Raw genomic sequence first — 26,610 nt, 5'->3', positions numbered from 1 at the left:
ATTAAACATGGAAAGTATATAAATATAACAGATGATAATAATTATTAATATGTGTATATATATATATGATAGATTAGGTGAATACTAGACGTGCTGTTAATACTACATCTCAATTAATTTTAATATAAATTCTAAACCTTTCACACACGTTATGCATCAAAAATCGCAAATATTTATATTATCAATGTGAGAAAAATATTTGCAATAAAAGAATAATTCATGGTAAGCTCGCAAGGTGGACCACATAGAATCCTTCCTAGTATAATATCATTTCTTACCAAAAATCCAAATAAATAAATAAACATTACTACTTCAATACTTAACTATAGTAGAAGTGGCAGACAATCGAGAAAGGCGATAGGATCCCTGCGTCAACCCCTTAACCCCTCTTCTTTCCATCTTTCTTATGACGTCAATTTAAATTCTCTCAATTCTCCCACTTTCTATTTTTAAATTCAGTTTTCCTTCCATAACAATTAATCCCGGTTTTCATATTTCCGGGGGAAAAAAAATGTTTTTCCCTACCCTCGCCGCTATTTAAACCCCCCCTCCCCCTTCTCTCCAACCCATTCCCAGAATAAACAGAGCTTTTTTCCCAGTTCAAACCCCCACTGCCCCCCGGAAAAAGGAAACCACCATGATTGCCTACTTGGAACGAGTTTCAATACCAGAACCAAACAACAATGAAGACGACGACGTCTCACTCCTCCGGAACAGTTTAGAAGACTTGCAACTCCAGGGCAGCATCGACTACGGCCCTACTGGCTCAGCCAGTAAAGATTTTGGCGGCATGCAGATAACGAAGCCGTTAGCAGTTATAAGACCCGCCGGCGCCGAAGATATTGCTAAGGTCATCAAGCTGGCGTCACGCTTACCCAATTTAACGGTGGCCGCCAGAGGCAACGGCCATTCCATTAACGGCCAAGCCATGGCCGACAGAGGCCTCGTTATCGACATGAAATCAATGGAGAGCTATAACAAAATTGAGGTCCGCCGCCACCCTCCGTGTGCTGACGTGGGCGGTGGGGCATTGTGGGCTGACGTCTTGAAACGCTGCGTTCCCTTCGGGTTGGCTCCCCGGTCCTGGACTGACTATCTTGATTTAACGGTGGGGGGAACGCTGTCCAACGCCGGCGTCAGTGGCCAGGCTTTCCGGTATGGGCCTCAAACCGAAAACGTGACGGAATTGGAGGTCGTTACAGGCAAAGGTGAAATTGTAACGTGTAGCAGAAATGAAAATTCGCAGCTTTTCTTCAGCGTTCTCGGCGGACTTGGCCAGTTTGGTATTATCACCAGAGCTCGGGTTTTACTCCAGCCCTCTCCACAAATGGTTGGTAGTTGTTTTTTTCTTCCCTCTCTTTTTTTTCCACAAATGGAGTATTATTAATATTCGTTTTTTTATATAAATAAGTACATTTTTTTTCAGATTTTGATATGATTGCTGGATTTTTTTTTTTCTTTTCTTTTTTCTTTTGGGACTGCATCGTAGATTTATTTTTGTTGCTAATGATTACTAATAATTTTAGGATTTTTTGTTTTTTTGGATTGTTAGGTTAGATGGATAAGGGTGGTGTACAGCGAGTTTAGCGAGTTCACTCGGGACGCTGAGTTGCTGGTGAGTCAGGAGGAGGGGGGTGAATCGTTCGACTACGTGGAAGGGTTTGTATTCGTGAACAGTGATGACCCGGTCAACGGGTGGCCATCTGTACCGTTGGATCCGAACCACCCGTTTGACCCCGCCGGTATCCCAACCTCCGCTGGCCCGGTGCTCTACTGCCTTGAACTTGTCTTGCATCACCGGGAAAATGACCGCCCCTCCTCTGTTAATTTGGTAAGCTTTCAGTCCCTTTTTTTGTTTGTTTTAATTAATGATTGATATCATTTTAAGCTTTATTTATTTATTCTTGCATTTATTAACTATTCTGTCTTTTTCTTTTCTCCTCTGCATTTACGCACTAAACACATTCGAATTATCATGGTGACGGTAACGTCTCTGATTTGTTCGTTCCATGGTTTCAATGTTTAGCATTTTTCTTTTCTTTTGTAAGATTTAGAATCTCTTCTTGAGCTAAAAATTTTAAAAAATTGCAGAATTCTTTTCCTTTTTTTATTTTTTGTTCTATGTAATACACAATTGTGGGGGATGTGGGCGGGGCCGGAGGATCCGAACAGAAACCGTAGGCCGCCAATTGGGGGGTGGTCCGGGTAAGGAGACTTAGCTTTGACCTAGGCGGATGCTAAAAGGGCCCGCAGTATTATACTGGTTGACCGTGATGGTTCAGGAAGATGGGTCCCACTCCTACAGGGCCGGACAGTGAAAAAGTCAAAAGAGTTTTTGTCAAAAAAAAAAAAAAAATCCGGAGTGATTTGGCGCCACGTGTGGGAAGCAGCACGGCGTGGGGGAAGGTGGCTTGGTGGTGGACGGCGGCGGCTCCGGTGGCGCAAGTGGAGGACGACACGAGAATCCAATCTGAATTAGTATTCGGGATATGAAACTGACTCAACGATTAGTGTAAAATGTGTAATGTATCTTCCATTGGATTTTCTGACACCATCAACGTGTGGAAAAAGTGGGCACACAATCGGGACATTATTACGAAATCGACACCGTGCTTTCCCCTTTCTCCCTTCTTCTGACGTGGCCTTTGTCAGGAGCGGGCGAGAACAAGAACAAAAACAAACAGAAACGTTAGCGTCACCAAGCTGTGTCCTATTGCTGAGCGATCACTAGAGATTTCACTGACGTTCGTTGTCTGGTCCCCCTTCTCATCAAAATCCGTCACCATTGCTTTCTCTTTCACAAATTGCCAACATATTTTCCCTATCAAAATATGGCATATACTCTGTAATCAAATGAGCCCCCCCCCCCCCCCCCGGATCACTTTCAATTACTAATTTTTTGTTTTTTTCTTTTTATTATGAAAAAAATTTAATTTTTTGGGGCAGGTGGTGGATAGATTGCTTGGACAGCTGAGATTCTGCAAGAAATTGAGGTTCGAAGTGGACCTGAAATACGTGGAGTTTCTGTCTCGTGTCAAGGTTGCAGAGCAGCAGGCTAAGGCCAATGGCATTTGGGACGCCCCTCATCCCTGGCTCAACCTCTTTGTCTCCAAAAGGGACATTGCCGATTTTGATCGTTTGGTCTTTAACACCATTTTGCAGCACGGAATTGGTGGCCCAATCTTGGTCTATCCTCTCCTCCGCTCCAAGTAAGCCCTTCCTACTAATTTCACTTACTTACTTACTTGGCCAACTTCAATTTGAGTGGGTGCGGACTGCTTCTACACTTTTTTGAATTCTCTTGCATAGTATTACTGTCAGCAGTAGAATATCTCACATTGATATTTCATAAAGTTTTATAATAATCATATATATAAAAGATGTTGGACCATTCCATTCATTACTAATTAGTTTTGAGATGAAAATCCAACTTCTTTTACACATGTGTGTTGAAAGGTCATTCTCCTCGTCGTCGACACTTGAGAAATTAACGGTGGAACTTTTTTTGAATTCTCTTGCGTATTATTGTCAGTAGTAGAATATCTCACATTGATATTTCATAAAATTTTATAATAATCATATATATATATAAGGTGCTAGACCACTCCATTCATTACTAATTAGTTTTGAGATGAAAATCCAACTTCTTTTACATGTATGTGTGTTGAAAGGTCATTCTCCTCGTCGTCGACACTTAAGAAATTAACGGTGGAACTTTTTTTGAATTCTCTTGCGTATTATTGTCAGTAGTAGAATATCTCATATTGATATTTCATAAATTTTTATAATCATATATATAAAAGATGTTGGACCACTCCATTCATTACTAATTAGTTTTGAGATGGCCGTTCAACTTCTTTTTACCATGTATGGATGTTGAAAGGTCATTTTCCTCGTCGTGGGCACTTGAGAAATTAACGGTGGAACTTTTTTTGAATTCTCTTGCGTATTACTGTCAGTAGTAGAATATCTCACATTGATATTTCATCAGTTTTTATAATAATATATAAAAGATATTGACCCACTCCATTCATTCTTTTACACGTGTGTATATATAAAGGTCATTCTCCTCGTCGTGGGCACTTGAGAAATTAACGGTGGAACTTTTTTTGAATTCTCTTGCGTATTACTGTCAGTAGTAGAATACCTTACATTGATATTTCATCAATTTTTATAATAATATATAAAAGATATTGAACCACTCCATTCATTATTAATCAGTTTTATGGTGGAAGTCCAACTTCCTTTTACATCGTATGTACGTTGAAACTTAATTTTATTTAAGCTTTTTAGGAGCGTTTATCACATGTTAATGTCACAAGCAAATCAAAGGTTTATTCTCATTGCTGTCACCAGCCAGCAGCTGGTAAAGTGCATGGAGTCCACGTGGAGGCCTCACAAGGTCCATGTGTTTAACTCCACTGATTTACCGCAGCAGCATATGATGGACACATGGCCATCGAGGTGTGGGGTTACGTCGCTGACGTGGCATGACCCTACTGTACCCTTTGATTATTATTGATATGCTGACTATTTTGCTGAACGTCTTAAATCGGGTGGTTAAGATTTTGTGGCTAGGGCGGGTTTTTTGCCCTTTTATTTATTTTATTTTATTATTTTTTTATAATAATATGGGTCCCTATCACTGATTATTATTATTAAGTGCCCAGTCCCTCTCCTTTGTGGACCCACCATTTTAACATGCTCACCTATTGCTGCACTCCACCTCAATGCTTACCATTTCTTTGTCCCCTCCATGATTCACCGTCACTGTTTTCTTCTTTCTTCTTCTGTAGTACTTTTGTCTTCCCCCCCCCCCCCCCCAAAAACAAAAAAAAAAAAAAGAATATTTTTCAATCATGAAATTTTTTTTGTGTTTCAATGGCATTCAAAGAATGAATGCCAGAATTGTTGTACTAGATTAAAAGCTAGTAAGGGTACTAATGTGTGTGAAGAAAATTTAAAGCAAAGGCATGGAGAGTTCTTTAGGACAAAGATTTGATTAAAAAAAAAATACGGTGATCCAACCAATGGATGATGTTGGATTCGTCGCCCGTACATGGTAAAGATTATGGTAACCATTTTTGTTACACCCTAGGGGGAAAAAGAAAAAAAAAAAAAAAAAAGCTCAACGTCTGAATTGTAAGTTATTTGAGATATTTTTTTTTTTGATGTGATGTGTTTCTATATGAGATAACCTAGGTGGATTGCAAAATTACGATGAAGGTGTTTTCATGCTTTATACTAGATTTTAAGTTGATAGAAAGGAACTTCAAAAGGGATGTTTTGCCACGCGAGTCTATTAAATAGTGGCAAAATCAGGAACAATGACGTGGCATGTAGCCGTGTCTAGAAGTAGTAGGTAGTACTTGTTATTTGCATTGAAATACTACTACTAAATTGCATTGATGTCACAATTGGCAATCGTGCACGCTAATAATTTGTGTCTAACTTGCTATATTTCCAGTAGACATGGACCAATAGTTAGCATCCTATTAAAATTCGCTTTTATGGACCGTTACCATGTCCTACTCTAAATTTATTCTTCTTCTTCCTTCTTTTTTTTTTTAAAAAAAAAAAAAATTGAATGGAACTGTGACATTCTTTTGTTCATGTTGTGAATTTAAAAAAATAAAATAAATTTTTAATTATTTTGGCTTCAATTGAACACAATTGATTAGGTGGGATAGCCGTGCTTCTGTTGTATTGCCCGAAGGAGATATCTTCTATTTAGTGGCGTTGCTACGTTTTAGTCTTCCCTATCCAAAAGGACCACCTGCAGAAGATTTGGTTGCCCAGAACCGTAGAATCCTCCACTGTTGTACCAGAAAAGGATTGGACTTCAAGCTGTATCTCCCTCATTACAAGTCCCAAGACGAGTGGGAGCAACATTTTGGAGATCAATGGACTAGATTCAAGGACAGAAAAGCCTGTTTCGATCCCCTGGCAATACTTGCTCCTGGACAGAAGATTTTCCCCAGGAATCATCATCATCATCATCATCATCATCATCATCATCATCATCATCAGTCCTAGTGGTGCATGGGATGATTCATTTTCATCACCAACCTATATACCATTACCAGCCCTTCATTTGTTGTTTTCTGACTCTTCTTCTGTTTACCAGTTTTTCTTTCGATTTCATTTGTTCATTGCTATTGATTAAGATGTAGTCGTCATCATCAATGTAAATGAATATTTTCAGAGAGAAAAGGTATCGTACGTGTTACCTTCTCAATAATTTTCCAAAATCTGAGTACTGGATTGCTGAATTATGTGTGCTGATTCAAAGTAGAAAACCAATAGATATGTGGTGGTACGTACAAAGATGGTTTACTGTGCCATCTGCTGAAAAATTAACAGCCCTAATTATATCTGTATCCTTTGCATGGCATCATGCATTATGCTACATATGAAGAATTATCTCGTAACTATAGCAATTCAACTCAATCGATATGTGTCACCAAAAAATTGTTCCCACGATCAATTCATCCCAGCAGAATACAGGGGCTGTTAGAATGACGTCTTTTTTTTGGGTTTTTGTCTAAAACACGCAAAAAAAAAACGTCTATTTTTGTTTTTTTTGTAGAACTTTTGAGAGGAGAGAGTTGAATTGGGTGATAAAGTGGAAGAGAATGTAACTAAAACCTCCAACTTATCTCCAAAAAAAAACTTCTGACACTTTTATAAAGTACTATTGTTGTAGATGGTGTTTTACCAAAACTTTGATCTTCTTAAGATACCCCTAAAACAGGGGAGCCAAATAGACCAATAGAGATTTGGAGTAATAACATCCCATCATACACTTTTGGAGGCGAATGGGAGCATCAATCCTTAAAACCATCCCCATATTTATTTTCTTTAATGCAGTTTTGATAGAACAGATTTATAAATATCAACTAACTGTAGAATTGAATGACAATGCTGCTAGAACAAAATCACCACATCATTATCCATAGATAAAGTAATAATAGTTAGTATCATGCTCCGTAAATAAAATGCCATAAGCTTTTTTCTTCTTTCTCTCATTTTTTGACAGGGATCGAGGGGGTGTTGGAATTGTTCTCTTTTTCGTTGCCTTTATAGGTTAACGTACTGTACTGTCTTATAAAATAGAGGAGCCGCTTTTGGTATTTGATTCCATTCACCTTCGAACAAACTCCAATTCTAACCTGGAAATCATCGGGCAATCCATTTCCTCTTCAACCTGATTAGTTCCCATCCAATCCAAATTACAATAAAGAAAAGCTCATACCAACATGCATGAACAGATTAAAAATGTACATCATATATATATATATAAAGCTTCTTCTAATCAAGGCATCAGATTCCCTTTTCATGCAAAAGAACAACGTGACAAAAGCTTTAGCTTTTCTAGACGATTTGGTTCTTTCCTTTCTCGGGTTATGCTTGGTTTTTGTTCCATGCAAAAAAACAAATCTACTTGGGTTCAACATCCCTTGACCCTTAATTCGTTTAGTTCATCCCGTCTATTTTTTCCTTTCTTTCTTTCTTTTTTTTTTTTCCTTTTTTTTCTTTTCCCTTTCACTTTTATCATAAAAAGTAGGGAAAAGTCTGAATAGGGTGGTGGTGGGAGATCGATGGAGTTACTTTTGGAAGGGCAATGATCAGATCATGATTTCTTGTAAGATGTACCAACCAATGAGACGACCCTCTTCGTTCAATCCCATGCAAAGTAATCAGATACGACCCCTGGTATCTGTGCCACTGCCATGCATGGACGTGCTTCTTCTAATCCTGTGGGCTTAAAAAAAGTTTCTTTAAATTTTCAGTCTGCAAATGTACGAGAAAATTCTTGCCATATGCAGTTTGGCTATCGAATTCTGTGCTTTGATTCTGTTGAAGTGGAATTGATAAGGACTTTTAAGAACTAGCTAGATTTGAGGATTCGATTCCTCATCCTTCTCAACACAAAGTGTTGATTAGGTAAATAAATATCATCGAGTTTCAGTCAATGTGTGATAGGGGTATTTAATGGTTTGATTAAATTGGACAGAGTAATAAGGGTATTATTAACTGAAATATAAGCAAACAGTTGTGAATATTTCTGTAAAAATATTTCTGTTAACATCTGTGTGATATATAAATTCAGAGAAGTAGCAATTGGGGTAAAAAATTTTGATCATTTTTTGAACTTCAAACTTTATGCTTACCAAAAAAAAATTTAATTTTTACCCTCATCATCTAATCACATTTTATCTTTATAACTACTTATAATGAGAAACAACTGGATGTAATCCGCTTAGAAAGATCAACCTGTTAATATATAGCTATATATCTAACAAGTATCAGTTAGGTATAGGGTTGCGTTTTAGTTTACTCTTAGAAGAAAAAGAAGAACAAAGCAATTTTTTTTTTGCCCGTGCACCGCAAATCATTCTCAAAAGGCGATTACAACCAAATCCCTTCTGTACTGAACGGAAAAACTGTCTACCATAGCATCATCATTGCTTCAAATCGGCCTAATTGCTATAATTTGGCTACCCTTTTCCATGTTATATTATGGCTGCCTTTACCAATGGGACAAACATCGTCCAAAGGTAGAATCAGTGAACTATATTTATTACTATCATATCATCAATTGATGAAGAAGGAATCATAGGTCTAGAAGCCATGCATGTTCGATCTATTCCTAATATGTATTAAGGGAGAAGGGGTCAATGAAAACTCAAAGGGAATTGAACCGCCAACAGATAAGATGAATGCCTTGTGCACCATTTCAACCAAAATTTTTCAGTAAAGTTTAAATAAGAGTACAAGTTAAGACATTTGATTTCTCGACCTATATCCAGGGATGGATAGCCAAGTCAGCTAGCCTGAGTTGGTTTGTATTCATATGTATTTAAATAGTGAACGTGGGCTATTTCTTTTGCCTGACTACTATCATACCTAAACAAAATCATTTCTAAAAAACGTTTAAAATTTGGTAGATTCGATTTTCAAAAACTCAAATTTTTAAATTATGTCACACTGTTTGATGAGATCGTATGACACAGTCTAAACCGTTAGATCTTTGAAAATTGATCTATCCAACTATGAGCCTTAGAAGACTAGTGACCAACATACACTGCGGTCTAACTGGTTATTCTTATTCATCCTTATGACTTGTCGCTACTTAAGTTAACAGCCTTTTTGCCGAAACAAAAGATATCGAAAGACTACCTTTACCATCTTTTCAGGATAAAAGCAAACAAAGTAACAAATTAGCTATAGTATAATATTAAACAGCTGCATTAATCAGTATGCCTTTCCTGGTTCTTTGTCAAACATGTCGTCCAACAACTAGAGTGAGCTTAGTGTATTATTTGTTGTTTGTGCACATCTTTAGCAATTACTGTGTCTTTGATTTAGTTTCACATATACAGTCTGATATGCACAAGATTTCATGTGCGCATCCGACAATTTATTGTGGATGTTGCTGCCTCTTTTTTTTTTTTCCCCCAAGATTTGTACCACGTAATTAAGATATGCTATCATAAGCCTTGTTCTCAGTTGCTTTGGATTATGTAGAATCTGATTATAGAAACTAATTAAGAATCAACAGAAGCTACTCTTTGAATGATTATAAATTTTAACTTTTTTCGTCATCAAGAAAATCTATCATCAGAATACAAAAGTAATCGAGAATATCGCAAAAACTGATTATTGAAAATGAGAATCTATAATTAGCTAAAATAATCAATCGAAAACAAGTCCACAGTATAAAACAAACTATTGCACTAATTAGTTTGGAGTCGAATGCTTCAGCGAGAAGTGGAAACAGGTGTCGTCCGGCTGGGGCTATATTACCCAAAAAAAAAAAAACAAATGCACCAAAAGAACAGAAGCATTCTATCTAGAAAGAAGCAGGCCAAGCACCACCTGAGAGGTAACCCAGTTAAGCCCAGGAAGACGATCTTATCTTTTGAGATCCCTTTAATATTTTTGCTCTTTCGTAGAAATTCTAAGCATGATTATTGGCAAGACGACTTTTGTTGCATGTTTTCAACCTGAACAATAGACAAGAAATCTGTCATTGTGACAAAATAGAAACAAAAGAAGAAGAAGAAGAAGAAGATGACACGGAAGATGTCATGGGAGGAAGAAGGCCATTTGGTCTTCCTCTCACACCTAATGATTTTTTTTTTTTTTTTTTGTAATGTAATCTCTTATAAATTTTTTAGTGAAAGATATTTTCTGTTCCTGAGTTTTTTTGTTTTTTTGACGAGAGTTTATTCTCTTTTAGGATTTCTGATGAGAGCTTTCTTTGCCAAATCTTAGTTTATTTTCTTCAAATTTGTCTATCAAATTCAAAAATTTTTTCTTTAAAATCAATTTTGTCTATCAAATTCAAAAAATTTTTCTTTAAAATCAATTTTGTCAGATCTCAATTTGATATATAGGTTTTAAGCAGTTAAATGATAGATTTAGAGAGAAAAGGCATGCACAGATGTTCATTAGATTCAAAGACATCATTATCATTTGGAATAGATTGGAGATTTATAACATACTATTTATTTATTTTCTCAGATCTAGTGCATGTGCAAATCCTTTGACTCTGTCGTTTTTATCATATGTATAATAATGTATTTTTAATCATTAGTGTAAATCTCACGAATGAAATCATTATTTTTATTCGAAAATTAATAATAATAATAATAATAGAATCTTTTGTCATTTCATGAACCAAATGTAAATAAACTATCCAAAGTTTATTTATTCACCACATCATTCCGAAGCAAGAACTAGAAGGGGCCAAGCTACATTTTCTTTTCTTTTTTTTTTCAGCAACGATACATTTGTATAGCCTATTTTATCCTAATCTAGGAGAGAGAGGGAGCCTAAAGAAACTGTGGTATGGGCTAGTGAGTATACAGATCCAATTAGACCAAGGGAGTGTTATGTTACACCTACAGCTCAAGGAGAGATTTAAGTCCCTTCCTGGTAGCCACTGAGCCATTGGCCCAGTGATTAATAATAGAAGAACAGTGGACATAGTCAGTCCACTGGGTTTGTTGAACTTTGTCAAAGCATCCTAGAAAAAGAACCGCTTTAGAATTGAACCTCAACAATGTGGAACAACACAGCCCAGGACAAGATATTCCCTCCTAACAAAAGCCCACTACTTTTCATTTGTTACAGTCTTTCCAGCTCCATTTTGGGCTTGCAGTTTGCTTATATCTGGACTAGTATAACTGAACTGGTGATGTTTTTCCTGATCACAGCCTTACCAGTTGGCATGAAGATGATAAGGATTTTGGCATGAAGATGATAAGGATTTCAACAAATGATGGTAATATATTTTTGCAGCTCTATTCAACCAAAAGCATTAAAAGGGAAATTTATAGAATGAAATATAGGACTACCTTAAGCAATAATAGGGAAAATTTCAATCTATTATATAGTATACAACCAAAGTAAATATTTTCATTTTTTACATTGTTTCAAATTATTTTTTTAATAATTTGTTTCAAATTATTTTTGAATCACACCTAATCAAACTTGAGCTAAGACCTTGGAATAAAACTTTGACTGTTAACCTGCCAGAAAAGGGACCGTCATTGAATTAATGAATTTGAATTTGAGGATTACAAGTATTTAGGCAATGGAACGACAGTTGGAAAAATGAAGCATGGAGTAGAAAAGTTCAATTCAAACGCTGAGGATTAGTTGGGTCCCGTAAAGATTGACTCGGACACCCCTGTGTTGATAAAAAAAAATATATAGAAAAGTTCAAATCAAACGTTTCTATATCTCTCTCGCAACAAACCACAAGGCACCTAGTGCCTTTGCAAGTGGAAGATTAAAGGTTCAAGTCTTGTCTTATATAATCACTACTCAATATGACTTTTTCTTAAATCCAGCAAGTCCATGCTGCGTTGCTCGTCTGATTGATTTCATGATAGTTTAGCTTCCTCCGAATTTCTAACACTCCAATTTAACCTATCCCTGCATCTGTCTATTTTCATGATGGTTTAGTTTTCTTCGAATTTCTAATAATCCAGTTCAACATGTCCCCTCCTTGTAATTTAATAGTAATTATAGATATGTGACGATCTCTACTCGTCTGGTCCCATGATTATTTAGTTTCCTCTGAATTTTTAATAATGTAGTTCAACCCTCCTCTCCCGGTAAGTTAATAGTAATTGTAGATATGTAACAACTGACCACAAAAAAAAATCTCTCGCAATAATGAATATTGCAAGCCAACTACAGTGGATAAATCCGTAAAATAAAGATGAGTTTTTTTTTTATGTTTAAAAAAATGAGGGGCCGAAGAAGCCAAAAAAAACAATTAAGCCCCACGTCGTTTCTTCAGGGTTGGGGGATTGGATAATTAAGTTCTCAGGTTTGCCTCAAGAGTTGCCAGTTTTTGGGATTAATTTTGAGATTAGATTTAATTAACTAACTGAAAAAAAAAAGAAGCAAAAAAAAAAAAAAAACAGTTCTTCCTTTTTAAGTCTCCGGTTACATAGTCGAAATGTGTAAACTCGTAGTCAACTGTCGGCCACGTACTGTGAAGTAGTCAGATCAGTTTCACATTGTCAAGGATTTGTTGGACCGCATGATCAACTTTAAACATTTTGCTACAGCCGTTGATCGGGTTGCTGGACCCCACATGTTTCATCCCGGGGGGGCCAGACACCAAGTATTAATTACAATGGTTAGCCTGCCGCTAATCATTTTTTTTGAAGCACTAACTAAGGTTGTTAATTAATTGAGAAACAAAGCTCAGACAATGGATCACACCACCATTCTTTGCGCCTGAATCTTAACCTCAATATTAACGACAACGTGTGCTGATTGGGAGTTACTACTTTCAGGTTGAGCGGCCGCACAAATGTTGCTTTATGCTTTTGTCATAGGACTATTTCTTTTTCTGATTACCAACTGTTGGATTGAGTCTCTTGGTAGATAAGAAAAGGAGAAAAGGGTAAGGTTTAGATTTAAAAGTCGAACCAAGAATCTTACGAGGGGGGTTTTTGATTCAATATTTTCACCAGCAGAACGTAGTCTTAACCAGTTGGGATTGTTATTACTCTCTCTGTCCCGTTTTAATAGTCCTAGTTTTTTTTCACACAGTTTAAAAAAAAAAAAAGTTAACTTTGTTGGAAAAACAAATTTAGATTGCTATTTTTCTAAAATACCTTTACATTAAATAAAGTTGACTTTTCATATAGTATCAATATGTTTTGAAAAATCTAAATGCATTAAATGGGGTAGGTTACATTCAATACTAACAATATATATATATTAAATAAGGTAATTTATAGTAATAACAACTTATATTGAATAAGGGTATTTTAGAAAAATTAAAAGACAACTATATTCTTCAATTAGAAAGTGGACTATAATTTGGGACAGACGAAAAAGGAAAACAGGACTATCAAGATAGGACGGAGAGAGTATTAGAGGTTTTTTATGGAAAAATGTATTGTAGCGATTTGATATATGTAAGTTAAAAACGTGACTAAGAGATGTGCTCGTGAAAAGAATGAAATTTTTTTTAATAGAGAATTGATGGGGCTTTAGATAAGGTTTTCCATTTTCCTTTGCTTTTGTATGATTTAAAATGTCCTTTCTTATTGGAATGCCTAAGGATGTGTTTGGATAGGAGATTATTTAGAAAAAATTGTTTATAATAATATTATAATGCATATGAGATAAAAAAAAAAGTTTGAAATTGTATTTTTTTTTTATACAAGTTGAATAATATTTAATTTTTAGCCTTTAAAGAAAAAAAGGTAAAAATCTTATGCCGTTGTGAAACTAATAATATAAAATACTAAAAGTAAAGAGATTAGAGTAGAGACGAGGAAATATGAAACTATTTATACATTATTCACTTACATATCAAACGTTCCCAAGGTTACAAATGCATCCTATGAGCCCCATATTTATAGGCCATACAAAAACAAAGATACACGTACCAACATTAATATGGATACATGAGTTTAGTGCTTTAAATATATGAATTGAATAGTTCCATACATGAACTAATTACAAGGACACACACACAAATATATATATCTGTTGGGGAGATGACATATAGATATTTTCACACTTGTCATTTCATACTGTAATGTGACATCATCATAGAAGACAAAAGGGCGTAAAAAGGCAAATGTATCACTCATCAGTTCGGCCATTTGGGCTCACACGCGTGAATTGACAAACACTGATACCAAGCCCAGTTGCAGGTTGGGTTGGCCTTCGCACCATCATCATTGGCCTTCGCAACATTTTAATTCCTTCCCAGCCTTTTTTTTTTTTTCCTTTTTCCGGGGAAAATATCCCTTCCCAATATGTTCAATAAATGCTTGTTGTTTTACAGCTCATAAGCATAAACTCAGTTGAATAATTATTATGTCCTCCTGATGTACTACTGCTCAGAATATTAATCGTTCTTGCTGTCATCTTGAGTCAATTTATTTACTTTACTTTACTTTTTATTGTTATTGTTGAATTTTATTTTTTGAGCTAAAGTGATGAGTTGTCAAATAAGCATTTGAAAGATGTTTGTATGACTATGGATCGAAAATTTCTATTTCCTCTCAGGGAACCATTTTCCCAATGTATATTCCTTAATGATGATGGTGATTTGTATTTTAAATATACTTTAAATTATTACCATCCAAATGTCTAAATGCTTATTTTACCGTTCAATGATGAATTTAATCTGCGAGTATAATACCCAAAAGGATTATAGAATCTCCTCTTAGTGATTAACGTTTTTCAAAATGATATTTACACGATATTATTGATTGATGTCATGGTCTAGACACTGTCATCATATATAGGAACGTGCTCGATCTGTATTTACCTTGACAAATAATTCTATGTGTTAAAAGGGAAATCTCATTGTTCAATCTTTAGGAGTAATTACTTTGACAAATAAATCCCGTCTACAACGTTTTGTTCGTAATCTTAATGTCAATTCAAAAAAAGATTGCACAGCCTAATCCAAAACGCGAGTTTCGTGATTTTAGAACGAGAGGATGTTCTCTCGACACATTTTTAAATAATTATTTATTTTACATACATTATATTTTTTTAATAAAAACTAACTTATTATAATTATTAACTCTTTACAAAAGCCCAAAAAGAAGTGCAATCAAAACTCACGAATTCTTAATGATTTGGAGATATCAAGGATATACCTTATTTAAGTTTTGATCCTAGTTCAAGTCAATGAGAAACAACAGCAGCATGAGTCAGTGACAGAAGAATTTAAGAATTATTTATTATACACAAAAAAAATATTTTGAGAGGAAGAAAATAAATGGTCTCCGCTCTGCAAGTCTGTAGTCAAACTCCACTCACACTCCGAAAACGACGTCGGGGGTAGGGCTGTTTCTTTAAAATCCAACAGGCATTACCCTCCGATTCTGACATTCAACGAATTAAATATTTTTTGTCAAAATAAAAAATATACATAAATTATTTTTAAAAAAAGTAAAGAACAATTTGGCAAACTCGAAAATTGGGTTGATTTCACATACCTCCCCCGACGATTTTAATAATTACAGACATCTCCCCTTAAGTTGTAAAAAATACATCTACCTCTTATATTTTCACTATTTAGGTAACATTTTAGGCCCAAAAGACTATATTTTTTTCTCAAAATTTTTATAATACCCTTGAGTTATAATTCATAACAAAAATGTAAAGAAAAAAATGGCTCACAGTCTCTATTTCAGTTATCTTTTATTGCTATCACTATTACCTACCCATCAACATCCAAATCACTATAAAAAAAAATTATCTTTATTTTGACGTTCCTCTTTTACTTAAAAGTTTCTGATGCAAACTATTGCATCAACTATAAATGTTACATCAGATGCCCAAAAACTTACTTACAATTTCATATCAATATTAGATTTTATTTAATATATAACAATATTTATCAATATCCCTAAATTTCAATTTTATGGTTGCCTCATTTTTAATACAAAATAGTCTAAAACCATCACTACCAATATTAATATCCAATATATTCCATTGGCATATAGTTCAAAATCAATCAAATTATCTCTTATATAGGAATAGCATCAATAATTGTAAATAAAAAATAGAACATATAATACAGTTATAAATATATACTAAGAACACATTTTTTACATGACAATCATAACAGTATAACTTATATTTAGTTCCTATTCCACTTCTTATCCATAATTTTTATTTTTTATCATTGTCACTACCTTCATCTCCATCTAATTTGGTAATGAAATTAGCACTCAATTTGTCATTTGAAAATTTCAATTTGCTAAGGCCTATCCAAAATTGAAAACAATAAGGGCTCAAGAAAACTATTTAATAATAATGAAAAATAAAAAATTGGGAATAGATACCAAAATATGTAAGTATTGGTGGTTTGGCGTGTATAATGATTTTATTAGTGGTGAAGAACACATTTGATTGGTAATAATAAATAAATGACTTTGAAAGGAAAATAGATGTAAGAGGAAGAACATTAGATAGTTAAATGGAAAAAATTGTAGGTTGAATTATTAGTTGATAATAGATGAAAAAGTTTTAATATTTTGATAAAGTTTTTTAATGAGTTAACAATTAATAAAAGGCATTGTTGTCTTTTTATCACGCTAAAGGCGGTCTTTATGATTATGTAAACTTTAATGGTGCCAAGTGAAATTGTCAAAAACCTCAGGGGAGGTTTCTGAAATTATCCCTCGAAAATTTCCTCAAAACTTTCCCAACAAAAATCTCTCCTCGTTAGTATATAAGGCACTTTCTCTTCACTTCACCAGCAACTGACGGCAAATCCAACAAATTGCAAATTAACTTAGCTAGTTTTGGTACTGGAGAGAGAATTAAGAGAAGGAAGCTCAGTCACTGAAAATCCCCAAAAATCAAGAAAAAAAGTGAGATGAAAAAAGTTTGAATATCCATCAATTTTCTTTCCATTACCCCCAATCTCTCCTCCAAAGATCCGATCAGATCTCTCCTCTTTTTTGCTTTTTCTCTCTCTCTCTCTCTCGACCTGTACATGTATATATATGTATTTTTTGTGTCTATTCATCTAGGGATTTTTCAATTCGGTTCCGTTTAGATTGCATGCATACATATCGGCAAGGCTAATAATTGTTGTTGGGTATCTGGGGCTCCATTCTTTGATTCTGTGGAAAAAATTAGGGCCTTTTGGATTTGTTCAGGGGGGATTTTGGCAGATCGTGAGCTAGGGTTTGGAGAGTCGCGAAGGTTAAAATCGTGGTATGTGAGTGCGTGTATGAGGATTTGGTGTTTTACATGTTTTGGAGAAAAGGAAGAAGATTGTATCAGTAGTACTAAAGAGATGAGTGAGGGCATTTTGGGAAATGTGATTGACGGTGGCGGTGAAGCTGCTTCTGCTTCTTCTGCTGCTGCTGGTGGTGGTGGTAATGATGATATGGAGAATGATGAATCTGAGGGTTTTGGATTAGGGCTTCATTCCTGGGGTGGTATTGGTGCTGGTGTCGTTGCTGGCGGTGCCAATGAGGACGGTGGAGGGGGGTTGAGTGATGGTGGGAATGGGGATTTGGAAAATGAGGGCTTCTTTGAAGTCGTGAATTGGCGGCATTTTGATCAATTGGAGAAGGATAGTTGTAAAAAGGGCATAAAGGAGGTAAATTTACAATTGGGGCTCAGTGATGAGCCTTCTTCGTCATCGGCATTGTTTTCTGCTGCATTGGATAGGGAGAATTGTGACCGCGATTCGCATAATAAGCGGCCAAAAGTTCAATCTTTTTCTTTGTAAGCTGCGGCTCGCTCATTATCTGTCTTGCTTTGATTTCTTTTAGGCCGGTCTTGTGTATGCGTTTTTCATGTGTTTGCGATTCTAAGAGAACTTATTTCCATCTCTCTCTCTCTCCCCCCCCTCTCTCTCTTTGTTCTTTTTTCCCCTGAATTATGTACACCAGTTAATGGGTCAATTCGTTACTGATTTTCACCTCAAAGATTGGAATTTAGTACTTCGATGGACTAAAGTCGTAGGATCATTTATTTGTCCAATAGAATTCAAAATTTTGGAACTTTAATAGGTTGTATTAAGTTATTAAAACTGGAATTTCTTCTGGATTTACAAATGCTTGTGTATTTTCAGACTTTGGTTACCCTGTGGGAATTGATTTCCAGTTTGGATATAGCTGAAACACACCGTGATACCATTTTGTGCTAAGAGTGATTGATTTGGGGTATCAAATATGCCTAGTTCATCCCTTTGCGTTTGATCATTGCCCAAGGAACTTGATCAAAGGACACATTAACATATATGTTTTGGAATTAGATAGAAGGTGAAGTCATTTTTACGAGTGTTTCATCAAGATAAATTCTTTTATCTTTGCTGTCGTCTGTCATGATATGGAAATTGAGGTTTTTGGATCATTAAGTTCGAAGAACATGGCTTTTCAGTATTCTTACCATGATACGTACCAGAATTTCATGTTGGACGCTGAAGTTCATCATGTGCTTCATTACTATGTACTTGATTATAGAGACAAGTTGGAGCTGTCAACTTAATCATATACAGGCTGGGAGTGATGTTTCAATAGCCCAAGCATAGATCTGGGATGCCTTGGACGATAAAGATCTGGTCTGGAATTTGGGATAGGCAACTTTTAGAGTCTTTGTTTATACGTATTGTGGTAGTAAAGTGATTATATTCTATGTTTTGTTTTCTGGAAATTACCTTTATTAAAAGGAATACAGGTTTTTGGTCTTAGTATTTAGTGTTTTGGTATCTTGGCTTAGAGTCAACTTTAGAAGCCCCTTAGCATTCTGAGTGTAGAACTTATTTCGCTTTTTGTTGCTTTTGTGGTGCATGGATTAGCAAAACTTTTCGACTCTGTCTATGAAGGTCAAATAAAAGCTTGAACTAGACTGATAGTTGTTGTCTAAACTTCACCTGCTAGTTTGATCTGATGGTTTGGGAATTTTTGCAGGGACTGGGGTGCACATTTCGACAATGAGGTGTCTTATCTTCCTCTCATGTGCAAGGATGGCAGTGTTGATTATAAGCCTGATTCTGGTGGCACCATTGATGATGAAGGAAATGATAGCAGTACCTCAAAAGCTGAAGATTTAGAAGCTAGGATGGATCTTACTGATGATTTATTGCATATGGTATATGCCTCATTAAACTTACCTTCTATCTAGCAATATAGTAAAGATGTAAATTGGTTCATCTTAGTTGTTCTAGTATGTGGTAACTTTCATCATGTTTTTCTAAATACAGGTTTTCTCTTTCTTGGATGACATTAATCTTTGCCGAGCTTCAAGGGTCTGTAGGCAGTGGAGGGCAGCAAGTTCTCATGAAGACTTCTGGCGACGCTTGAACTTTGAGAACAGGCCTATATCCCCTGCTCAATGTGAGTATCCTTATGATTTAGAACATATGGTGTTATGGTGGTGCTGAAATTTGTAATTAAGGTGATAAAAAGTGTTGAATTATGGTGGTTGGAAAATTGGCTACACTTGTGAAATATATTTATGTGGGAGGTGGGCTGGAGAGTAATTGAGCAAAAATGACTTTACTGTTGCATGAAAGTGGAGGTGAGGGGAGGATGTTGTTATTGGAGGCTAGTAATGTATTTGGACCATGTGCTCGCTGGTATAATATTAGCTTCAGATTTTTTTTCTGGAATGTTTTACAGATATTGGTGGTGAAAATTTTGGAGGCAGCAATTGCTGATTATCACCCATATTGCTTCTACAGTTTCTGTTGATTTATCAGATTATGAGTCAAAGCCACTGTGAAACTAAAATGAGTTACCATATTTTTTCATAGTTTAGGATTCCTTGATGCCAGATTTACATCCTGTTTGCAAAATAGCTATATCACCCCTGGCGCATTTTCACCCATAGCTGCTCCTTATTTTCCTGCATTATATCCTTAAGATAAAGAAACGTTGAAGTTTATTATCTGTGTATTTGCAGTTGAGGACATGTGTCAGCGGTATCCAAATGCTACTGATGTAAATATTTATGGAACCCCTTCCATTCACTTGCTTGTGATGAGAGCAGTTTCTTTATTAAGGTAAATGGATTTCTTTTTATATTGTGGGGCAATTCTGAGGTAGCTTTTACATGGCTTCTGCTCTACATCTTTGTGCTCCCAGAAATCTTGAGAAGTTGACCCTGGGCAAAGGCCAAATAGCAGAGAATTTCTTCCAAGCTCTGCCTGACTGCCCTATGTTAAAAAGTTTGGCTATCAGTGATACTGCTCTTGGAAATGGTATTCAGGAGATCCTGATTGACCATGGCCACTTGCATACCCTTGAGATTGTCAAGTGTCGTGTTCTCCGTGTTGCTATCAGGTAATGTTAAAATTGTTATCCTAAATAAGTAAACCCTGCTTCTGGAATTTGTGCTGAAGTGTTTTGCCTAGTAGGTGCCCGCAACTTCAGAAGTTGTCACTGCAACGTAGTAGCATGCCTCATGCTGTGCTTAATTGCCCCCTTCTGCGTGAGCTCAATATAGCTTCGTGTCACAAGCTTTCAGATGCAGCAATTCGATCTGCGGCCACTTCCTGCCCTCTTTTGGAATCCTTGGATATGTCAAATTGTTCATGTGTTAGTGATGATACGCTGCGTGAAATAGCTTTGACTTGTGAAAATCTCCACATTCTTAATGCATCATACTGCCCAAACATCTCTCTTGAGGTCAGTTTGCTCTAAGTTTGTGTTTGAGTAGCCAGACTCTTGTTTAAACACTTGCTGAAAACGCGTTATTTCTTTACTTTCAAGTCTGTGAATACTTGCTGACATTTTCTTTCTTTACTTTCAAGTCTGTAAGACTGCCGATGTTGACAATTCTTAAGCTTCATAGCTGCGAAGGGATTACTTCAGCTTCAATGGCCGCCATAGCTCATAGCTATATGTTAGAGGTGTGAACTAGTTATTGCCCTGTGTATTTCCTGCATATAAGATTGCTGTTAATGCTTTTTTAACTCTTACATTGCTGAACATTAAGTTTTTGTCATTGTAGGTGCTCCAGCTTGATAATTGCAGTCTACTTACATCCGTATCCTTGGATCTTCCTCGCTTGAAGAACATAAGCCTAGTACATTGTCGCAAGTATGATGAGCTTCAAGCACGGTCTTAGATTTTTATTCTTGTGGATATGTTAATTTTTGTTAATACTTTTGCAGATTTATTGATTTGAACCTGCGAAGCAGTATGCTCTCATTGATTACGGTTTCTAATTGTCCCTCTCTTCAAAGAATCAACATCACATCAAATACTCTTAAAGTATGGCTTCCATAACTTTTAACATTTTTTAATGAATTGACATGCTGGTGAACTTGTTCAATGAGTAATCCTTTTGGTCCTATACGACACTGCAGAAATTAGTTTTGCAAAAGCAAGAAAGCTTGACCTCATTAGCATTGCAATGCCAGAGCTTGCAAGAAGTTGACCTTACAGAATGTGAATCTCTTACAAATTCCATTTGCGACGTTTTTAGTGACGGTGGTGGCTGTCCTTTGCTGAAGTCTTTGATTCTTGATAACTGCGAGGTGTGTGACAATTGAACTTCTGCTGAATTTGCCTACTTTACATTCACAATTTTGTTTTTTCTGTTGGTGGGATTTTCATCACCTGATAGCATGTCTCAAAAAATTCTAACCGGTTGCAGTTTGAATAAATTTTCGAATGTTTGTAGAATTGTATGTTAGAATGGATCAAATTGGTTACCTAAGTTGCTATTGGCACACAGTATGTAGTTATATATGGGTATTGATATTTTATTGGAAGCTAACACTTGCATTTTGGTCTTGTCTACAATTTAATATTTGTCTATGCTGATATTGGTACATTATTTGTGGTTGTACGTGGATATATGTTAAATTGGAAGCTAAAACTTGTATCTTGGTCTTGTCTATGATTTAGATTTCTAGCAGTGGTAAAATCTTCTATTATTTTATTTGTTAAAAATTAAATTGCCTGCTATTTTAAAAGTTTCAAGTCTTTTGTGCTATGTATTTGTCTTTGGAGGTTATTAATCTATACATGGGAGCAGCCTTATTGTGTGCAAATTTTTGGCTGCATTTACCCTGCCTTGTGAGGGCTCATGACTATTTGGAAGCCTTTTTTGACATAGTTGTTCATTTCCAAAAAGTTCTAATGCCTGAAAGTTTCCTGCCCCTGGCGAATTGTCACCAAAAGAAAGAGGATCGTAACTGAAGGGGAAGAAATACTGCAGAACTCAAATCCATCTTTACGCAGACACTCTTGTACTTGTGACCCTTAACCTAGTTGCAAATTTCAAAATTGTTTTGAGTGCCTGCTAGTGCCAGTTTCCTACCCCTGCTGAATTCACATGCACACACAGCATAAAAAAAGGATAGTAATTGAAGCGGATGAATTCCTGCAGAATTCCATTCCATTTTTAAGCAGACACTTCTGTATTTGTAGCCCTTCACTTCTAACAGTTTGAATTTGCATGATGAAGTAATATGCTTTGGCATGTTCATTTTAATCATTTTTATCAAAAGAATTTTGTGACAGCTGCATATTGGCTTCTGTATGGCCTGTTGTCCCAAAATTTAATTGTTAAAACGTAACTCCTTACTTTTTGGCATTTCTGTTTTCCTATATTGCTAATTCTGTTTTGTTTTCTATGGACTTGGAAGAGATGCCTACCAAAACATCATTCCATTGTTTGCTTGGCCTGATCCATTCGCTTAGTTTGTGCTGTACATGTGAATGCTGCATCAATTCCCTGTTTTCATCATTACCGTCAACTAAAATTTGTCATTGTCGTCAGGGATGCTTTTCCTAGCTCTTTATTATTGTCCTTGTGTGTATCCTTGTAGATGTGTCGCAATTTGATTTAGTGATTAGATTGTGGTTCTAATGTCTGATTTGTCTGTTTCTCACTTTCAGAGCTTGACAAAAGTGGGCTTCTGCAGTTCTTCTTTGGTTACTCTCTCTCTGGCCGGTTGTCGTGCTATTACTTCTCTTGAACTCAAATGTCCTCATCTCGAGCAAGTATCATTGGATGGATGTGATCATCTTGAAAAAGCATCATTTTGCCCTGTAAGAGAATATATTCCTGGCTTGTGTTCCTTTTGCTGTTTGCTTCTTTATTCTCTCTCTGTGTAGGTGTCATGATTTTGATCTTCTATGTCTGTTTTAGTGCCTGTTCTGAGATACTTGAATAACCACTTTTGACAAACCATGTCTCAGTCATCTCAAGATAATTTGACTCTCTCTCTTCCCTGAACATCCATGCCAGTTTGCTTATGCTCTTCCACTGTTATATCTCTTAATCAGATAATCCTTTCGCATACTGACTTTTTGCATTGCTTTAACTTATTCTTTTGCTAGACTTTCTGATTGGATCTAGTACTAAACTACCATTACTTGTTTTTATGTGTGTTCATGTTGCAGGTTGGTCTCAGGTCCCTCAATTTAGGAATATGTCCCAAATTAAATGTGCTTAATGTTGAAGCACCACAAATGGCATTGCTTGAATTGAAGGGTTGTGGAGTATTATCTGAAGCATCCATTAAGTGTCCATTACTGACTTCTTTGGATGCTTCCTTTTGCAGGCAACGTCACAAATTCTTAATTCTTTTGGTCATCAAATTTTCTTGTGATATTTGATGCATAGTCTGATATTTCTCCCTTACTATTACAGTGATGTTTAACTGTTTCTGGATTTTGTGGCTGATATGTGAGCCATTGTGCTTTTCTGTGCATGCAGCCAACTGAAGGATGATTGCTTGTCTGCCACCACTGCTTCATGCCCTCTGATTGAATCATTAGTGCTAATGTCATGCACATCTGTTGGCTTGGATGGACTTTTATCTCTGCATTTGCTTCCAAATTTGACATGCCTAGACTTATCCTACACTTTCTTGGATAATCTGCTGCCTGTATTCGAGACCTGTTCACATTTGAAGGTATTATAATATCTTATCTCTTGCGTACAACCATTGGTGTTGGAATATTGAACATAGAACATTGTGCACCATGCGAACATGGTATATTGGATAAATAAGAGGCCCAAACTGAGAAGTGTTGCATCCCCTTGAAATGAGTGCATGTACATTGCAGCACCTCTTTATGGTTGCTGTCAAAGCTCCAGGTGAACCTGAAATTGGCCATGGACTTAGATCTACCAAATGATAAAGAGTGCCTTGTATATTTGAATTTTTTGGGTTTGATTCTTTTACTTGTGGAAGTTGCTTAGGCATCTCTTACCTTTTTGACTTTTGGATGATCTCACAACTTTATAATGTCTACATTTTGTTGACCTTTGCTGGAGCAAATTGGATATAGAGATTGCTATAATTTCCCTCAAGTTTTTCCATATTTGTATTTTCCCCACCTTCCTTTCTTTTACACGGTTCAGTATTCCTTATAGGAGTTTGTAGATTGGATTGGATTTTCTACTAAAATCTGGTATGCTTTAATATCTAGGTCTTAAAATTGCAAGCTTGCAAGTATCTCGCAGACTCTTCATTGAAGCCTCTATATAATGAAGTTGCTCGTGCCCTTCCAGCCTTGTATGAGTTGGACTTGTCATATGGGACCCTCTCTTGGTCGGCTATTGAGGAGTTGCTTGCCTGTTGCACGCATCTAACACATGTTAACTTAAGTGGATGTGTTAATATGCATGATTTGGATTGGGGTTTTGGTGGTAACAAGATTCTTGAGCAGCCTAGACCTGATGGATTGTCAGATGAAAATAAACAACCCCATCGTTTGCTGCAGTACCTTGACTGTGTAGGCTGTCCAAATATTAAGAAGGTTGCCATTCCTCCTACAGCACAGTGTCACTATTTGTCGTCATTGAACCTTTCACTGTCAACCAATTTGAAGGAAATTGATGTTGCTTGTTGCAATTTACGCATTCTCAATTTGAGGTACATAATTATGTAGTTGACTGTCCATTTGGTCATTTTTGGATTCTGATATCCTCGATCCCAATCAAGGTAATGACACTGTTTTCCTCCACTTTTTTAGCAACTGCATTTCTTTGGAAACCTTAAAGCTCGACTGTCCAAGATTGACCAGCCTCTCTCTTTTGGTATGTTTCTTTGTCTTCAATCATGATTCACTTCTCTTTTGTTGGAAATCGAGTTTCATTCCTATGTAGGATTAGTTATATGGAAGCTTGAAACAGAATAAGATTGAGCTTCAGTTTGATTTATACATCATCCTTGACAATGATGTGTTTTATGCTTTACCTCAAGTCTTTGTTGTATGTTTATTTGGTGCTGGCCTGTGAAATGGGATTGAGCAATTAGCAATTTAGGAACCTGTACCCTGGAAATCCTGTTAGAGAGCAGATATGAGCTGTCTAATTTTACATGCAATGTTTCAACAAAAGTTTAATCTATCTTCACTTCCTCTCAATTGCATATTTCTGTGCATGCTTTGAATTTTTTATCAGTTACACAAGCTTTTATCATCTGGGATAATTGGATATGTGTGGTGCTTTGATACTTAGTTTGTAAAAGTTGATTGAGCCTGAAATAGCTGAGAAGTTACTTTGTTGCTCAAAAACTGGGAAGAGGTTGATTTAGTGTCGAGTTTGAGAATTGCTTGATTTCCTCTTTTATTTTGTTGATTGATTAAATCTAATAATAAATACTGGAAACACATGACTGCTTCCAGTATTTATTATTAGGGCAGCAACACTTTATGCATAGCTTTCTTCATCTACTTTACATCTTTAATTGGTGAAAATAGAAACCATTTTTCATTAGAAGAACAGAAAGACTTTCATCTCTTACTGCAAAGTGTTCTGATGTGACATTTATTTCCTATTTGACTTGGTTACTTGAGCTTTGAGTTCCTTGCCTTTTCCCTTTTGTTTGGGGTTAGCTATGAAGTGAATGAATTAGGCGGCGAATGGTGCACAGTTGTATATTAGCTATGCATTTGCTTTTTGCACTGCTTGTTTGGTTGCAAATTGCAGCCTTTGATTGCAGTTTCAGTAATTACAAGTTCGTTATGTTCTTTAGATATTGTTGCCGTGAACTTATTTTTTTAAGTCCTTTCTTTCTCAGTCCTGCAACATTGATGAGGAAGCGCTTGAAGCTGTCATGTTGTGTTGTAGCATGTTGGAGACGCTTGATGTCCGTTGTTGCCCAAAGGTATCGGAGCTTTATCTTCTGTTGGCTTATTTAAGAGAGTCTATTATGTGAGGGAAAAAAAAAATCATTAATTTCAAAATGATCTTATGTGCAATGCAGATCCGAATGAGCGTGGAACAGTTACATGCGGCATACCCAAGCTTAAAGCGCATATATTGAGCAGCCTTGTACCCTTAATAGCGTCAAAAAGATAGGTGCGTCATATTGAGCAGTTGCTTTGCTGTGCTAAGGGTGTCTGGGGTGTCAACAAATTTTAGTCATTTGTGTTGCATCCATCTGTATAGTAAATGCGCTCTCTTTGTTAGGAAGTGGTTTGTGTGTTGTGCTACAACTGTCATTGTGTAAGAGCTGCAATAAACTATCTTTATCATTTATGTGGTAGCTTTTTATCCCATCCTTCGATGCCTTCTCACTTTTCTTTGCTGGTGAAAAAGAAATTGCCCTTCGGAAGCTTCGAATTTAGAGGAATACGACTTGCGCTCCTGCCTAAAGAAATTGATATT

The 26,610-nt window shown here is 36.1% G+C and overlaps 2 protein-coding genes across 4 annotated transcripts; both read left to right on the top strand.

Moving 5' to 3' along the window:
• Positions 1–339: 339 nt before the first annotated feature.
• On the top strand, positions 340–15,499 carry LOC113706403 (cytokinin dehydrogenase 7). 2 transcript variants are annotated; one of them, XM_072063530.1, is made up of 5 exons: positions 340–1,330; positions 1,553–1,831; positions 2,947–3,209; positions 5,682–5,780; positions 14,685–15,499. In XM_072063530.1, exons 1-5 carry the CDS (start codon positions 638–640, stop codon positions 14,728–14,730), a joined length of 1,380 nt encoding a protein of 459 aa, XP_071919631.1. In that variant the 5' UTR covers positions 340–637; the 3' UTR covers positions 14,731–15,499. The 2 variants fall into 2 exon arrangements, with proteins under 2 accessions (XP_071919631.1, XP_027084110.1); XM_027228309.2 differs by lacking the exon at positions 14,685–15,499 and having other exon boundaries at positions 342–1,330; positions 5,682–6,272.
• A 1,251-nt stretch (positions 15,500–16,750) lies between these two features.
• On the top strand, positions 16,751–26,501 carry LOC113706801 (F-box/LRR-repeat protein 15-like). 2 transcript variants are annotated; one of them, XM_027228813.2, is made up of 17 exons: positions 16,751–16,886; positions 18,942–19,122; positions 19,235–19,367; positions 19,936–20,035; positions 20,118–20,315; positions 20,390–20,660; positions 20,786–20,884; positions 20,986–21,074; positions 21,149–21,248; positions 21,344–21,514; positions 22,884–23,036; positions 23,391–23,551; positions 23,707–23,905; positions 24,426–24,871; positions 24,972–25,035; positions 26,021–26,107; positions 26,207–26,501. In XM_027228813.2, the coding sequence occupies exons 2-17, from the start codon at positions 18,988–18,990 to the stop codon at positions 26,264–26,266; spliced, it is 2,466 nt and encodes an 821-aa protein (XP_027084614.1). In that variant the 5' UTR covers positions 16,751–16,886; positions 18,942–18,987; the 3' UTR covers positions 26,267–26,501. The 2 variants fall into 2 exon arrangements, with proteins under 2 accessions (XP_027084614.1, XP_027084613.1); XM_027228812.2 differs by having other exon boundaries at positions 16,759–17,754.
• The last annotated feature ends 109 nt before the right edge of the window (positions 26,502–26,610 follow it).

The sequence above is a fragment of the Coffea arabica genome, chromosome 8c (genome assembly GCF_036785885.1).
Source record: "Coffea arabica cultivar ET-39 chromosome 8c, Coffea Arabica ET-39 HiFi, whole genome shotgun sequence".
In the NCBI taxonomy this organism is placed as follows: domain Eukaryota; kingdom Viridiplantae; phylum Streptophyta; class Magnoliopsida; order Gentianales; family Rubiaceae; genus Coffea; species Coffea arabica.
Note: the sequence above shows the minus strand (reverse complement) of the source record. Positions and strands in the feature narration are given on the sequence as shown.

What these genes read in the sequence shown, in the direction of transcription:
- LOC113706801 (XM_027228812.2), top strand. Translation starts at nt 17,252, where the DNA reads ATGAGGATTTGGTGTTTTACATGTTTTGGAGAAAAGGAAGAAGATTGT. An exon ending in AGAGCAGTTTCTTTATTAAG is followed by an intron (nt 20,036 to 20,117) that starts GTAAATGGATTT and finishes TTGTGCTCCCAG; the next exon opens with AAATCTTGAGAAGTTGACCC. An exon ending in GCCCAAACATCTCTCTTGAG is followed by an intron (nt 20,661 to 20,785) that starts GTCAGTTTGCTC and finishes TTTACTTTCAAG; the next exon opens with TCTGTAAGACTGCCGATGTT.
- LOC113706403 (XM_027228309.2), top strand. Translation starts at nt 638, where the DNA reads ATGATTGCCTACTTGGAACGAGTTTCAATACCAGAACCAAACAACAAT. An exon ending in TCCAGCCCTCTCCACAAATG is followed by an intron (nt 1,331 to 1,552) that starts GTTGGTAGTTGT and finishes TTGGATTGTTAG; the next exon opens with GTTAGATGGATAAGGGTGGT. An exon ending in GCCCCTCCTCTGTTAATTTG is followed by an intron (nt 1,832 to 2,946) that starts GTAAGCTTTCAG and finishes TTTTTGGGGCAG; the next exon opens with GTGGTGGATAGATTGCTTGG.